At 38.6% G+C, this 17,254-nt stretch overlaps 1 protein-coding gene across 1 annotated transcript in view; it reads left to right on the top strand.

Moving 5' to 3' along the window:
• PRKAG2 (protein kinase AMP-activated non-catalytic subunit gamma 2) overlaps positions 1–17,254 on the top strand; it is a 218,182-nt gene that overhangs the window by 170,689 nt on the left and 30,239 nt on the right. The window contains exon 6 of the mRNA XM_030445586.1: positions 16,941–17,050. Within this exon, the coding sequence (XP_030301446.1) occupies positions 16,941–17,050 (110 nt within the window). The remainder of the gene's footprint in view (positions 1–16,940; positions 17,051–17,254) is intronic.

The following is a 17,254-nucleotide window of genomic DNA, read 5'->3' as shown; positions in this document are numbered from 1 at the left end:
TTTCTGGAAACAGGGACCTTAATAAAAAGTGCTGAAAAATGAATGTCATGCAATATGTTGAAATTAATTTTTGTTTGTCATTCTCCTCAAAGGTTACACAAATGAGATTTTGAAACCATAGTAGGCATTAATCTAGTCTGGATTCTAATTAAGAGCATAACATTGAAAAAAAATGTACTAGAAAGATTAATAGTTCAAGTAGTAGCATAATGAAATATGCAGAATTTAGTCTGCTGATGTTCTATGACTGTGTTTACTGTTCTAAGTAAAATGGTAGTAAAATGGTACTATCAGCTGCAGGTCAGTGTTTTCATTATATGCAGTGTATGCAAGGAAAGTATATAAACTATTTTGTACAGAATTGTGGACAGTATTAAATGTGATATTGTTGCAGAATAAAGTGCTGGTCATCTTTCTGGTTTAAAACATCTTCATGTATCTCGCTGGATCAGTAAAACTTCTTAATGGTTGGTCACTAGTTTTGTATGGCATTGGCTTAATAACACTGTTCTTGTGTAAAAGCAAATCTTAGTGAGATGCTGTTATAAACAGCATCAGCTTCACTACAGCTGAAGTACAATGGGCTGTAGGGGAAGGACTGGATTTTATTTTATTTAGGACTCTCTTAAGGACCTTTTTCCTAACAATGATTAGAGCAGGAAAGTAGAAGCTCTCATGCAGTAAGTCCAGAGTCTCTTTTTAACTGAAAGATGCTCTAGAGTAAAATATTCTGAGCTCATCCTGCTCAGTATTCTTGGCTGGGGATGACCTACCTATGTCTCCTCAAAAAGTATGGAAGCTGCCTCTTGATGGGTGTGGAGTTTCTCATTGCATCCTGAAGTAGATTAGTGCTGAGAAACCTCTCATGAATTTATATAAATGATCAAAACCTGGTTGTCTTCATACATATTGTGGGTTTGCTTTTTCAGCTCTTGTGTTTGTACTGTTTTGTTTCTATATTAAGCTCATTTTTACTTCTAATCAATGTCAAGAGTATTTCTGGGTTTTATTTTTTTGAGGATACGATGATCTTGGTATAGTGCAAGGACAAATTATTCTGAAGGTGTGGTATGAAAAAGGGCTTTAGTTTAGGATTTGCACTTAACTAGCTTTAATTTGTTAAGCTGGAATTCCAGAAATGGTTTGAGTTCCATCAGCTACCTGTAGTATGAGAGGAGAAACTGGATTAGAGTAGCAAATGCAGTTGTATTGGTTTAATTGGTATGGTTTTAGTGTGTTACTTTAGAAATCAGTTCTGTTGCAGTGCTGGCTCGCATCCATGTTAATCACTTCCATTTGCTCAGCTTGGATAATTAAGTAGTAGCTACAGAAAGCAGAATTAACTACTTTTCCGTATCATCTGCTAACTCAGGTAGTCTTTCCAAGGTATTTTCTGCAGACTTAATTGCACTCATCTTCTGAATCTGTGGTCAGTTCCTAGCCTGGAAAAAAAGACTTCTGCAAACTGTAGGCATCAGTGTCATGGGACTGATGCACTTGCTCTTGAATTCCCTGCTTCTTGTGATTGCTGCACAAATCACCATTAAGACAGTTATTTCATAAACAGTTTGTGTTAAGAGTGGAATCTCTTCTAGTAACGCTCTGGCTTTCATCTCACTCTTCTGCATCATCCATCTCTTCTGTCAAGTGCTCATTTCTGGCTGTCTCCTGAAATAGACTTGCACCAATAATTGCATCTTCTGTTAACTAATTGTTGTTTCTGGAGTCATTCCTTCCCTGCTCTACAGATTTTCTTATTGTTTTTTAATTAAAATTAGTTTCTTATTGAGCTTTCCCTGTCTGTCAGCCTCCCACTGTCAGCTGAATATCTGAATCAAAGTATTAAAAGAGATGACACCTTGGTGCCCAAAATACTTAAAAGCAGCTTGTAATAAAATGCATGCTAATGATCATACCAGATTTTGGTTAGTTGTTAAGACTGAAAGATCAAGTCATCAGGGTAGGAAAGAGCATTCTTTTGCAGCTGTAATTCATTTCTAATAAGCATTTATGTGATAGTTGAAGCTGATGCTCTCTGAAGTACAGAAACCCCATTTTTCCCACCAGATGTGCTTTGAGACATTTGAGTACATGGCTATAGTGATAGGGAGTGAAGATGAACTTTTCCACAGCAGTTTAGAATCTCAAGTGGACACAGCAAGAAATTATTAAGCAGAGAAGGTAATTGGTACTAATTACCATCTGGTCTTACATATTCAGATTATTTTCTCTTCCTGCTTTAGAGTTACATTGTGGTTTAATACAAAAGGATGCAATATCATCCTCTAAAAATGTTGTTCTTAGTGCTGTTTGTCCTAGCTCTGTTCTGAACTGGTACTAAACATTTATATCTAGAACTACAGACAACCTCTTATTCCACTGAATTTTTTTCAGCCTATATTTTCTTACATTTTGCAAGAAATAATATCATGGGGATGATTGATTTTCCTGTTGTTTCCAGAGTTGTAAAAGAATAACCTATCTAGGGTATTGAATTGTACAGCTTTAATATATGCAAGAAATTCCCATCCAGTGCCCTGCTGTCCTAGGCAGCCTCCTGTCCTTTATCTGCCACTTGGCTATATAGTATCATCACAGCTACTTTTTTGTCCTGAAAATTTCCATCTTCAGAGTCAGAAGATGAACATTTCAGGTAATTGAAAATATAAAACTGTAACTGAGCAGTGCAAAAGGAGCTACTGAGAGTTTCTGCTTAGATGAAGACTGTTCCCCCAATCCACGCATCTTTGCCTTGTGCAAGTATTGCATGTGGTTGTTATTGCCAGCCCACTGCTCACTATCTCCAAACAGTCCTAACTGTTGTCCTGCTCTTTTGTAAGATATGACTTATTCTTAACGTGATATTTAATTTTACAGCGAGGAAAACCTTGCTATGACTTGAGTAGGAAATAACCAGTTCATAGCAGCCAAAGAATGCAGTCTGTCTTGGGAAGGAAAACTTTGTAAGCCTTAGCAATCTGGGAAATGATGGTTTAGTGCAGCAAATAATACAGCCCTGTTACCCTGGGCATGCTCTGAAACTCTCTGTTTTGGGTCTTGGCGTTATGCAGGAGCTTTTTAATGGAAAAGATTTCATAAAATTTTCATGTGGTCAAAACGTTTATTTTTCCCAATTTGTTCTTTGAATGAGTGAAAACATTCTGAGACTTGATAAGCATTTTTCTGTAGTTTTTTATATAATGTTAATGAGTCCATGTAATTGCTTTGGCAAAGCTGCAACTGGAAACAGTTATGTAGGAAGTGTTGGGGCTGATTGTGTCCAGGTAGGGTGGTGTGTGCATGATCTGCAAACATCATGTCTCAGGTGAAAGCCATTATTGGCCAGCAGCTGGCTGTGAGGAATATTAAAACAACCTGAAAGGCATTCCTGCTTCAGGTGTATGTATGCATTTTAGTATCTGATGGCCAATGTGAATTAACACAGTAACTTTTAGTAGTGACTCTTTTCTAGTGTTACCACTTTCATCTGCATCTGGTGAGGGACAATACTCTGCTAATAACTCCCTTGATCCAGAAGCTGTTTGGTTTGATAGTGGGCTATGGTGGGTGGTAAACAACTGCTTGGTATGATAGAAGAGCAGAGGCTTTGGAGAATTACAGCACTGTGTGCTTAATTCATGGAAGACTTGGAAGATGTGGCAATATCAGTCATAGCTTATTATAGATGACTACAAGATGTTGTGAGTTGTCTGTGGCTGCTTTGCTGAGTTGACTGTGAAGTCCTTTCCTCAAGTAGCTTCCTAGGATGGTGGTCAGCAATCTTGTAGCTAGACATCTCAGATGGCCTGAATATACAAGGGGAACAGTACAGATGAATCAGCATTATTGTATTGGTAGTTTGATAACCCCAGCTGTTAAACTTGGCTGTCATGGTCCAGTCAGTTCTCTTGGGAAAATTACTGCATTAGGCATGACTGAAATTCCAAGTATGGAATTCCACTAAACCAAGGTGACTTGGTTTAAACTGAGATAATGCCAATGTGACAAGAATGATGGTGGAGTATTTATGTAAGTTGGTTCATTCTGGCTGTTGCTAGACAGACAATCATAAAAGATGTTTTTGCTTGCTAATCATCTGCAACAGATGTGACTGTCCTTAAAGATAGGACTTTTTGTGATGTGTACTGTGCTTATGATATCTTCAGGGTGGATGATCATGGGGCTTTCTAGGCTTTCTTTAAGTCATATCACATCAGCACTGCTTTTTATTTTTGTTAGGAACTTGCTTTGGTTATCAATTGAGCTGTTCACAGTTACTTAACTAAGTTGAATATTGACTTCCAAAATTTAGGACTGTGCTAGCATTGCATGGTTTTGGGGAGAAATAGATAAATCTTAAGAAATGTTGCATTTTCCAGTTTTGACTGTGGCAGAAATTAAATGATGTTTCTACATATTGTCTAAAAGTACTTTTTGTATGCTGTAGTTCAGTGATTTTACTTGTGATGCAAATTCTTTTTAGCTTTTTCAAAGTTTTTTTGACAACATTGTTTTGCTTTTCTCTGTCTACTTTGACTGTTGAATTCTGACATTGGGCATTTTCTGAGACAGCATCAAACTTTGTCTTTTTTTTTTTACCATTCCCTTACACTGTGGCATTCCTTTCTGCTGCTTAGATTGAATTTCTACTGATTCAAAGACAGAGGAAAAGAGGTACCTGAAGGTGCTTGAGAAGGGAGCAAACTGGGATAGACATAGAAAAGGGCCATTCATGAGACCAGGAATATAGAACCTGTATTAAAGGAGGAAACAGAAAGGCTTTGCTCTTTTACCTTAGTAAGAGGAAAGCCAAGAATAGATGGGATAACACTGTATGCATGAAAACATCCTGTAAGGGGTGGGAAAGGGGTAAACTTCACAGAGGAAAATTAACTGAGCAACAACACTGGCACAAGAACAAATGGATATAAACTCTTCCTGTATCTGCTCTGAAATAGTATTCTGACTCCCAGCATAGTTACTGTAGGAGTGAGCTTTTCCAGGAGACTTCTAATGCCTTAAGTCACCTCAGGATGAAATGGGATCATTCAGTGAAAGGGATTGTGGTGTTGCCTTTAATAGAAGGCTCTGAATGCTGTAGTGCAAAAGGTGAATGCTTTGCTGTACATGAGCAATTGCCTTTACCTCTCCTGCCATAACCTTACTTGAACTCCCTGGTATTTTTGAGTTAACTTCTTTAAAAAAAAACCCAAAACCCAAAAACAGACTGCAATCAAACAAAAACCCAGCAGTGCTCTGTGTGGGCATCATGTGAGTTCAGAGGAAGATTGGCTGTGGGTGAGGCTGCAGTTTATCTGTGGTAGAGAGTGTGAATCAATAGAACTTATAAAGTAGGTTCCAGAAAAAGCGTATCTGAATATTCTGTGTTGAGCATGTGTTAGATCTTGCCTACTTCAATTAGGAAACTGCTGATTCTCTTTCTGTATAGCTTCAAGCTACACCTGCTGTTAGGTGAATCTCTTAAGTGGTATGTTGAAACAGAACACTTTTATAGATTATGAAGTGTGCATACAGATTCATACACTGAAATAAGAAATAGTAATAACAGCTATTTAGAAAATGTTGGCATGCATAAGGGGGGAAAGAGAAGAGATGTGTAAGGGGAGACTGGAGAGAAATGAAACTGTAAATACTGAATTATTAAAAGCTTCAAATTAAGATGCTGTAAGTAGTCATTCAGGATTTCAGACTAATGATTTATTAGACCTGACAAAACTGTTTCTCCTGCAAACAAGTCCTTAAGACTTAACCCTAAAATTTTATTTATTCCTCGAGGCATTAAATAAATGGTGCTTTGAGTTTAGCTTTGTTAGTCTTCAGTGGAAGATCTCTGCAAGATTAGGTACTTGCCCTGGTTAATAAGGATACAACTGTGGATTGTAGAGAGACTTGTGTACTCATTTTGAAGATTCTTGTCTTGTGAATAGTACTGTGGTTAAGCTGCTTGTTTAGGTTTGATCTTAAACTAATTCCTGGAAGACTTAAATGACTCTCTCCCCTACAGTGCATGAAGACTCTGAACATAGGAAGACTTCTGCTATTTCTTTAAAAGCAACCCTAAGCTAAAATAGTTGACCAGTCTTCCAGTATTTATTCTAAGAATGCAGGCTGGTTTATTCTTTAATCACACACTTTAAACCTTCCTTGAATTCAGTTCCTCAGCAAACAATTCCTGATGTTAATACTCAGAGGCTTAATACCATTTTTAGTTTCTTCTGTTCTGTGGCCTATCTCTTGCAATCTTGAAGAGCCTGCCTGCATTCCAGACAGGCAACATCTTAAATTAGATCTTTGTTAGGGATGCTCAGGGAAAAATTGTAGTGCTTCTTGTCAAGGGAAGATCTGAACACGTTTTTAAAAATTTGTCAGGTCAATGTATTCTTTAAGGTGGTGAAAATCTTAAAAGTGTTATTAGGTTGCAGGCTAAAGTTGCTACCTTTATTCACAAAACTGCAGTGATGTAGCTTTCCTCAAAGTACAAGTCTTAACTTTGAGCACAAGTTGATTTAAGTGATAATAGGTTGTTGCAAAAGTACTCAGTTGGACTTGTGATACTATATACCCCTTAATCCTCTAACAAATGGTTCTTGCTTGTAAACAAGTAAGTTTCTCTGCCTGCCTGGACAAGAAAGTTCAGCATTACTATGATTAGGTCTAGCATGTGAAGTTTCTTAAACTGCTCATCACATTTTTTTGTCTGCCTCAAATCTCATGTGATTTGCTTATCCACACTGTCAGTGGAGAGCTGTTGAGAAAAGATGTGTTGACTTCTCAGACCACTTACTAGGACTTATTTCAAAGAGTGAGAAGCAAAATTCAGTACAGGATTTTGAAGTGTGCTGTTGAATACCAGGGAGACTGAAAACAGTCTGAATCTTCCATTATTTCAGGCAGCTGTTGGTATTAGTTTTATTGTGCAAGTCTTAGCTACTGCTGAAGTTTGAATATGTGGAGGTATTTAAGCCACAAAAGCAGAGAAGTGGATCTTTTGAAGTATTCTCAGTAACTAATAGCCTTTCTTGTTCTTCACTGAAGTAGGATGTGCTTATGCAGTTGCAGACACTTGTCTCATGTCATATTTAGGACCTTTAAGGAAGGACATTGTACAGTGTCCTAAGGTTGCTTTGTTCTGTCTAACCAGTTTCTGGAGTGTGTTGATAGCTCTCTAACAGCTGGGTTGGCTTTTTTAGTTTTTTTGTTTAAGCAAACTCCATGTTTCCTTCTCTACTTCTGTCTGCTATGGCAAATTAAATTAATTACAGGGTATTTCTTTCTTTCTTTCTTTTAGTAACATTGTTATTTCATCATGCCCCTAATTTGTCATCCAGTTGAGTTTTTTTCTGATTTCGGTATTCTCTGAAAGATCATATTAGTTCCAACGTTAAAGATATTGTGAGATTTAAAGTCTTGTGACCATTTCTATCTCTTACTTCAAACTCTTTGAGGTTTGTTCTGTCCCTGATTTGAAGATCACTAAAGAGAATGCTCACTAAAATCAAGTCTTGATCCTCTGAGACTTCCTTGCAATATTTTCCCTGTGAAATATGAAGCTACTGGTAAAAGCTTTTCAGGGTCACTTGTAGAAAATTAAAGATCTGTTTAAGCTTAATTTCACAGAAAGAAGGTTTCAAGCCAAACCTCAGTTCTGTGAAGTTTTGTGTAAGTGGTTGGAGTGTCCCACACAGGAGAGCTGTGTCATGAACTCAAGATGCTGCTCTGCACTACCTGATTCACGTAAGATGAACCTTGCAAATGTTCCACCTTTGAGAAGAGTTTGAACTGGAGCTCCTGTCTTCTTAAAAACCCACAGATATCAGCCTGTCTTACAAACCCACTGAAAAACAAAGTAAACATCTTACTAGTTTGACTGCAACTGGGGTTGCTTGTTATGCAGCTACTTTGTGGGGCTTCTACCATCTTTTCCACATATAGTATCTGAGCTTGCTTTTAGAGCAGTGTCTCAAGTATAGTGTGCTTTTTACCAAGTTGGTCATTTTATCCTGAATAAAAAATTATTAGGCTGAACTGTGTTGGTACAGCCTCATTGCCTTTCCACTTTGCTTACAGTTAGCTCATTTTTTTTAGGTGCTTAATAATACACTGGTTTTGATAACTTGCTTTGATACATGCTTTACAACACTTAGCTGGCTTTGCATTTGTTTGGCTCTCCTTTTGACTGGCATTGTATGAACCTGCAGAGCTCAGGAATGGTTGTTTTTGACTAGGACTCCTATTTATGGATGAAATAACCTACTGTCTGCATCAGGCAGCTCCTTGTGATAAGGGGAGAAAACCAACTCAGTTTGATCTAAAGTGTCTGAACAGCTGCAAAAACTCAACTCAGAAGGCCCTCTAAAATGTTTACCAAAAAACAGTGTATATGCAAGCAATCCTGAATGTTATGTTTCGGAGTGTCTTAAGTAATTATATTCTAGTTCAAGAATTATATTTGTTTTACGATGTTAGGGTTTCTTCTTCTTAGAAGAACAGAAGAAACTGTTCTTCTTGTCACTTATTAAGAATTAATAATCTTTTATGAAGACTTGAGCATTAAGGCAGTGTGCACTTCTCTGATAATTATGTACCTCTTAGTGTATCTATTCTCTTCTTATTTTGTTTACCTCTAGACACTCTTTAAATGTAGGATGAGATACAGTTTGCTGGGTAGAGCTTACTTACTCTAATGTTCTCCCTGTGTGCTGATGCTTGATTTTAAAATCCTATTTTTTGTGTCGTCATATATTCATGTTGTAATATGTAATTGAATTAATCTTGCATCACTGAAGAAGCTTCTGATACTGATCTCTAGATAATGCTTCCTATCAATTCTTTGTATCAGAGTATCTTACATCTGTAAACTTACTGTGATCTTCCTTTAGCTGTCAGCTCAGTCATTCCTTTATGTTGGGGTGGGAAATGTTCAATCTGCAACATCCTTATCATACAGCCTGTGGCTGCATGGATAATGCTACAGTGTAACTTCAGTGTGTGGTCTGCCGGGACATTTTAAAGCTCTTTGAAGTTTTCAGAAAGAAAAAAAAAATCTCGTAGTTGTCATTGCATCTTCTCTCTTTAGCTTCCTTGCATTTGAAATCTTTTCAGCTTGTGATCAACTCCTATCCCACTCATCAGGGTACTTCCTATGTATTAGACTTTAAAACTGTTTACTTTTTCCCCTCTCTTTTACCAGTAGTCTTATTACTAGCTTTGGTTCCCATCCCATCTTGGCAACAAAGTTGTGTTGATCATGCTCTAAAAACTAGAGATATATAGCAAATATATATCATGATAAATCTCCTGCCACTTAGAGCAGGCATCTCTTGTAACCATCCCATCTTTATTTACCACTCAGTCTAATCCTGTGACTAATTATGTGGGTGGTTATTTTGGTGTTAGTTTTTTTTTCCTTAGATAAGTTTGCTCTTGGATAAACAGAAATCAAATGATACAGTGGACCATTGCTTCTTTTTTTGTGTGTGCTTGTTTCTTAAACTATGTTAGTATTCTTCTCTTGCCAAGCCTGACATGGATTCAGCTTTTGGCATCTTGTTTCTTGTCCACTGTGTTCAGTGATCTTGGCTCTTCAGCAGACAGCTCAGCAAAATGAAAAGTCATGCCCTTTTACTGTGCTACTCTGTGACAAAACTGCAGTTTCTTGTTCTCTCCCAGCCCCTCAGTTCCCATGCTTTTCACAGGATATACCATGTATGTTTTCATTTGTCTGTGTATCATTTGAACCTGTATAAAAATCTTGGTCACCTTTCACTTATAGATTGTAGATTGAGGTCAAGCTGTTGCTCATGATCACAGCAACAAACAGGACACAGTGTAATACTGGATTTCTTTTCAGAATCTGTTCCTGACAGTCTCTTAGGTGAGGAATGCTGATGAAATCCTACCTGAAATGTTGATTTCTGGAACATTGTTCTTGAAACCACACTTCTTCATTCAGATGTCTACATTTTGCTTAAAAGTCACCTTCTGGGGGCTGTTAGTGATCTTTTGGAGACACCTGAGCAATAGTTTGTGAGTCCTACTATGTCATGTCTGGATTCACTATATCCATTCTGGATGTTGGTTTTCTCAGGTCTGTTGGAGGTGTTGTGTTTATGACTTCCACTACAGCTACTACATCTCTGGCACTGTGAAAGTTGTGGGAGAGTTTATCACAAATATATTAAGGAACTCATTCAGTAAGGTCAGACTGAGGGTGAACAGAAACATTATAGCCAGTTTTGGTGACAACTTTCAGATAAAAATGCCGGCAGAAGAGCAGTTTACTTAATGGCATCATTTACCTATTGTATACACTGCCAGGGGTCATCTATAGCAGTAGGGAGAAGGGGGAACTCATGCTGGCTTATTTAACTGATCAGTCACCCTTGTGTCTTCTGACATCATTTGACATAGCTAAGCTGATCAGATGGCAAGCTGCCCCAGCAAGGATCGTGTCCTTGTACTGTGTAGCTTCTAGTGTAAGGGAATAAGCAGGAATAATCTGCTTGCTGCATGGCTGGATATGGGAGCTGAATTGGCTTAGAACAGGCAGTATCAGGAAGATGATATCTTGTGATAAATTCAGCTTTTCCAGCCAACTTGTGGAGCAGTTTTGTATAAATCCAGAAGCAGCAGCATGAGGGAGGGACTGGAAACACACAGCCAGTGCAAAGGTGTCAGCAGCTGCTGCTGTGCTGTGCTGCTACTTGTGCTGCTGTGTGGCCACATCTTTAGATCTGGCCTTTGAAAAAGCAGAGTTATTCTGTGTTTGCTGACAAAGGAGTGTTGGCTAGGGGTGTGAAAAATTTCTCTTTTAAATTGCAGCTTAATGAACGATTCTGCAATTCCTCTTATCACTATGATGATGTGTTTGTCTACATTTTTTTATTTCTATGTTAGCAAAAGGCTTTATTTTACTTCATTAAGTGATGCAAGAGAATAGTCTAGAGTGTTTTGATTGTACAACAACTGTTGGTAAAGCTCATCAGTATAATTTTAATGATACACTTCACCTGATGTATTGCTGTTGAATCAGTTCTGTAGTACACACTAGGATGAATGATTATCTTTTTTCTCTAACATTTTAATTTTTTGGCATTTGAAATGACATACTCAACATATTACTTGACTTGTTTTTAAAAAATACATGTGCAGCTTGTAGTAACAGGAAGTACAGATATGTGTACAGTAACTGAGAAGAAAATGCATTTTTCCTGTAAGCAGGTTGTGTAGCTCACATGAGAATAACACAAAAATACATTTCTCCTCCTTTTCCCATTTCCTTCTATCCACCATCTGAACTGAGGGAAGATGTTATGCTAATAGTTAAGCTCAAGTATTTAGCATGGGGTCCTGGGAATGCTTCACTCCTGCTGCTCTGTTTTCAGAAACTCTGAGCTTTTAAAGTTGCAGTTTCCCAGACTGATTTTAATTAAAAATCAGGAGAGATGGTGGAATTGCTGCGTGTGGTTTCTTGTCTTCATGTAAGGTGCTCACTTGGCTAGATAGTTAGCTAAGTGTATTTTTTATTCACTGCTATTGGCTCTTTCTTCCCTACTTTTTTTAAGGGCCTTTAAATTATGGCAGCTAACTTCATAGTAAGATCAGAAATGTCAATACACAGTTGTTTACTTCTGTGTGTTCTTCAAATATTTAAGAATTATTAAAGCTACCAACTATGAGGAGCAGAGGTGCTGTAGAGAGCTGCAGCAGCATGATTGTGGTCTGTGATGGAATTAGCTCTTTAAAGCAGATGAGAATAAAAACAGTGTCTGTGAAAGCCAAGGTCTTCTTTTCAAATGCTCCTGGAATCACAGACTAAGCTTGAAATGTTCCTGCATACCAGTGCAGATATACAAGGAATATAGTATAGCTGCAGTATTAAATATAACAGGGAATTCCATGATTTTTTAATGTTGAAATAAAGAAGCATGTATGGTCCAGGGTCTTATTGTTGAGTATGAACTTAGCACAGAAATGCAGATTGTGGTTTGCAGTAAACTCTTCTGAGGAACTTTCTATAGGTTTTTATGCTGCAATATTCAGTATGTGTTGACCATATGTGTTGCTGCATGTTCCTTTTCTCCATCTGCAGGCTTTTTTTTTTCTTTTTTTTTTTTTTTTTCCCCCTGTCTTCTTTTGAAGACCTTGAGTTTCTGAGGGGAAAGCTATAGTAGGAAAGTGCCCAGCATGATGGCAAATGGATGAGTAGAACTGAAGGGGTCTGTTCAATAGATCTCTGAGGAAGTGGCTTCAGTAATACTGCAGAAGTTTTCCTTTCATTTATGAGAAGTATTCAGATGACAGTTTTACCTTGGAGCTCTCTAAATAGACAATTATACTTAGTACCCAAGTCCCACTGCAATGTGTGAGTCAGTATCACTGAATAATTAATCTGTTTAAGAAAGAAAAAAAAAAAGCTGTTATGTTTTTGTAAATAATATTTACTGCCTGAAATAGGTTAGAGCATGCCTCATGTTACAGCGAAGGGTGGGGGAAAAGAAGGGAGTAAAAAAAATCACTTGGTTTTAAGTGAATAAGGTGGGGTAGTAGAGTGACAGAAATGTAGATTGATCTTCTACTCTTTCAAGGTTCTCTGCTTGGAATAATAAATAAAATGCCAACACAGTAGAGAACTGACTCTGTAGAAGGCTGTCTGATGAGGCTCTCAACTTTGGGTGATAAACTAACAAAAAATCTTGTAACCTTTAAGATAACTTCTGTTGGTGCTCTATAAAAACTTGAAGAAAATGGCACTGAGGATTTGGGGTTTTTTGCCTTCACCCAGAACTTGGGGAGAAGGGGGTGCATATGAAGCATATCCTCTTGCAAAGTAACTTAGATGAATCTTCTAGAAATAGGTTTTCATGAGTGACCACCCATGTGGAAATACACATTCAACTACTTATTAATGGACTCTTCTCCTCCCCTGATCTTGCTCCAGATTAAGATGCCTTCTGCAGGGAATCTGCTTTGTCTGTGAGCCAACTGAGTCTTCCAGATCATGAGCTGTAGAAAGCTGAGGTTTGGCTGGAGGCAGTGTCCTAAGTCTTAGTATAGATCTAAACTAAGGTCAGGTAAATCTACCCCACAAGGCTTATCTGCAACTGCCTTTTCCATGCCAGGGCAGTCATAATCATCTAGAGCCTTTCCATCTTCTCACTCCTTGCAAGAGTTATTGCAGAATCAGTATGGGAAAGGCACACTTTGGGCATCTGACCAAGGGAGAAGGAATACAGTTGACAGGAATGTCAAGTACAGATGGTGCTGAGTACTGTTGTGGCTCTGGTTCAGCTTCCAAGGAGGAAGAGGACTCAGTTAGGAACTCTGTGATCTAAGAAGCTGGGCTGTAGCCTGTAGTTTTTTTCCTCAGGGGTCCATCAGTGGGACACATCTTAGGACATCTAAAGGATTAAATTAGAGTCACTGGTACTTCTGCAAATGAGGCTTCTCATGCAAAATGAATCTTGGGTACCTCTGTCACTTTGTCTAGCAGGAACAGAGATTTTGTCACCTTTTGTTCATAAAGTATACCATTATTTTATCAACATGTGACTGTTACTGACTCTATGCTGGAAGCATGGGTAATGTATATTCACTGGTCCTGCATGTTGGTTGGGTGCTCTCCAGTGCAGATCAGAGATGACATGACAGTGCTGACTGAGTGAGATTTTTAAGTCAATCTGAAAGGCATCTGTCCTTGTCCATCTGAAGGGAGCAATGCTTTGCAGGTACTGGGTAAGATTGCAGAAGCTTAACAGGAGCCAGAAGGATGAGCATTTATTGGAAAAAACCAAGACTGAAACTAGAAAATAATAGGTAGTAAAGCAGAAATATCCTAATAGAGATAGGATGTTCATACTTGATAATTGATTACTGATATTTGCAGCACAGTGGTGGCTGGAATACAACCAAAAGCAGTAAGCTTGTCCTCTTGAAGGTGAGAGGAAGGGCCAGGATTGTGCTGGCCCTGGTGGGTTGTGCTGTGCTGGAAGGATGGCTGTGAGTGCACACTGAGATCGGCTCAGTCTTCAGCTCTCCCTGGAGCAGCTGTACACACATAATGCCCAGACAACACCTGTACCAAGAATTAGGCCAGGACATTTGTTTAGTCATCCCAAGTATTGGAAGGCTTTAGAAGTTCTTAAACAGACATCTAATGAAGTGATCTAGGACGTAAAGCTAGATGAATGCTGCTTATTTTTGCATGTTTGGTTGGTAATTAGTAAAGTGGTGCATTATACTTACTTATAGTATAATAACCTTCTGTAGAAATAAACCTCAGTTCCAGCTGTACAATTGGATCCCAGATCAAATCCTGCTAGGGTTTCCTGGCTATTTATTTGGTGTTAAACAGTGCTTACAGACAGCTTCTGGACAGTTCTGATTGTAACTTTTTAGTGCCAGGCTCTGGGAGGCAGTTCCATCGTGGTGCCTTTTCTGAGTTGGATGTAGGACCTGACCAGTCCCATGCACTTTAAGTGGGTGAGGATTGTTGAGGTTCAGGTGAAGTTGTGTTGGGTGAGAGGGAGTTTGTGGAGGGTGACAGGAGGGTTTCTATGCACACCTGAACTGTACTGAGCTGTGGCTGCCTTTAGCAGCCTTACCTGATTAAGTCTGGCAACATGCCCTACTTTGCAGTTACTGTGCTGTCTGCTCCAATGTATTAAATTTGCACAACTATTGGTAAGTTCACAGGACTGGATTGATAGATGATGTGCTCCCCTGATAGTGTAAATTTCTTTTAGCTGAAAATAGGTGGTAGTTTTGTAGTTTATCAGCTACTTGAGGCTTTCCTGGGCTTGTTTCTATCCATAGTATACTTAATTGTATATAAAGTCACATTGTTAAGGCTTACAGACTCAGTAGAAAGAACAGATTCAGAATTAGAGTAAGCATCTTCCTGGTTACATAGGCTTGTAAGTAGTTTTTGGGTATTCAGTGAAAGTTTTGGAGAACCTTTGTTCCAGTCAGCATGGGGAATAGACTTGGTCTGCACATGACTCAGGGCTGTTGGAAAACTGTCTTGCTTGTTGCAGCAATTGGAATATCTCTGTGCAAGGTGCAGAGGTCTAAAACTGGAAGAAAGTAGTTTCAGCCTGTTCTGTAGGCTGCCTGTTGCAGTTTCTGTAGTGCTGGGGAAAGATGTGACAGTGCAGTGTCTGCCTGATGGTCACTGATCATTTTAGTAGTTAGGCTTATTTACTGGTGGTTTAACTTCCCACTTCAAGTGCAGTTCTCATGTACTGTGCCATGGAAAAAGTTGAGATTAAAGTAAATAAGGACTTTGATACTGCCCAAAGGGACTATATTTATGGTTGCAGATCTGACCATAACTTCCTGAAGGCCAGAGTTCTTGGTATGTCATCCAAATGTTCTTATAACACTGTTTTTAATTCTCATTGTTTCGTCCTCTCCGTGCTTCTAGTTTGTATATTTAAAAAGCAACAGCAAACAAAACAACAAAACCCAGCAACTCTGTCCCAGGGTCATTACATTCATTTTGTACAGAGAGTTGCTGTTTGTGCTATTGCAGAAGTTAAAGGATGAGAAGATGTTAGAGCATTATGGTGTTACATAAAGGTTTCTCTGTCCCAGACTCCCTTTGTAACCTCTTCTATACGTTCCCTTGACAAGTCAGTACCAGTTCTCCTTCAGGATTATCCCATAAAGGTTGCTTCCCACCAGCACTGTCCAAGTCTGTCTCCCTAGTGCTTTCCCCATCATTGTGCTCACATGGTTTCCCAATCTCTTCCCAATTGTTCCTGGCTCCTGCTGTTTTCACTTCTGGTCCTGACCTTTATAGGATCATAAATGCAATTTTTTTTTTCTCCTGCTTCCTCCCAATTGGAGTCTATTTTGTATTCCTATGAAACTTCTAGTTCACTCACATTTCTTGTGTTTCAGTCAGGAAAAGGTGCTTGAACCTGAAGGATTTAACATAAGAAGAGACTGCCTGTATCCTAGAGTAGTCACTTGCAGGGGAAGTTCAGCTTTGATTCTGTAGAGTTGGACTAAAAGAAGCTGTTCTGAGTCATGCTGGAAATGACAATTCCTTCAGTGGTAGGTGATTGATTTTGAGTTCTTTAGCTTCTTCAGATGAAGCTCTTCAGTGATCAGTAGCTATTGCAAGGTGTTTTGATTTCCTTTCTTTCTGCATTCTTCAAAAGCTTAACATATGACCAAGTTTCTGTGTGTTGTTACAGGGCCTATGGGTGCATATCTGGTGGGGGAGTTAAAGTTGTCCAAGTTCTAGGTACCTGCTGTAAAGAAGAGAGGGCCAGACTGATTTAGAGAAAACAGAAAGGTTAAGATACCTGAGTAGATCTGCAGACTGTATGCATAGGCATCTAGACTCTTGACAAATGCCAGGTAAATTTAATTTATTATGGACTGGATTGTATTCCAGGCAAGTGGATCCTGCTTTTATAGTGTTGGATTCATGATGCTCTCTGAAGTAGTCTGAAGAGAATGGAACTGGGTGCATAACTTGACTGCTGCCTCTTTAGAAAATGTAAAATTACAAAGTGTGCAAAGTGGACTGGACAGGGGTGAGGTTGGAGAAATACTAATTAAAGGTGCTTGAGTTAGTCAAGCCTGATGCTACTTACCTTTCAAACTGGCTTCCTCTGTACATCACAAGAGTTCAGATGATATTCTTCTAGCTTGCTGTTAGAAAAACAGTAAAGTTCAAGTAGTCCTTTCTCATCAAGGAAGAGCAGTGCATTTTATCTTTGTTCTACTAAATCTGAAATGAGTCTGAAATGCAAAGTGCAGAACTGTATCTGTCAAGGTCTGAAAGCCTGAATTTGAGTTTTGCTGTAGGGTTGGCCTTCTGCAGTGGCATTCAGTTGATCTGGCATGTTTTACTTCTATTTTTTTAAGGTGACTGAAATAAAACAACCTAATGTTTTTACTTTCAGCACTGGAAGAATCGGAAAGTGACATTTATGTGAGATTCATGAGGTCACACAAGTGTTACGACATTGTCCCAACAAGCTCTAAGCTTGTTGTTTTCGACACCACGCTACAAGTGAGTATTCTCCTTTCAGTCTGTCTTCTGCTTGCAGTTCCTTTTGTTTTGCTTTTTTGGTTTTTTGGATGTGTTTCCTGAGTGCTGGATGAAATTCATTCTCTTGAAGAGAACGTCTCCTGTAATTCTATGCTCTGACTGTACAAACTCATATTGTTTCAGTTGCATCTTTCATGTTATACTAGAGGAAGAGATGGGGGAAAG

Source organism: Calypte anna, chromosome 2, assembly GCF_003957555.1.
Source record: "Calypte anna isolate BGI_N300 chromosome 2, bCalAnn1_v1.p, whole genome shotgun sequence".
Classification (NCBI taxonomy): Eukaryota; Metazoa; Chordata; class Aves; order Apodiformes; family Trochilidae; genus Calypte; species Calypte anna.
This window is presented reverse-complemented; position numbering and strand designations above follow the sequence as displayed.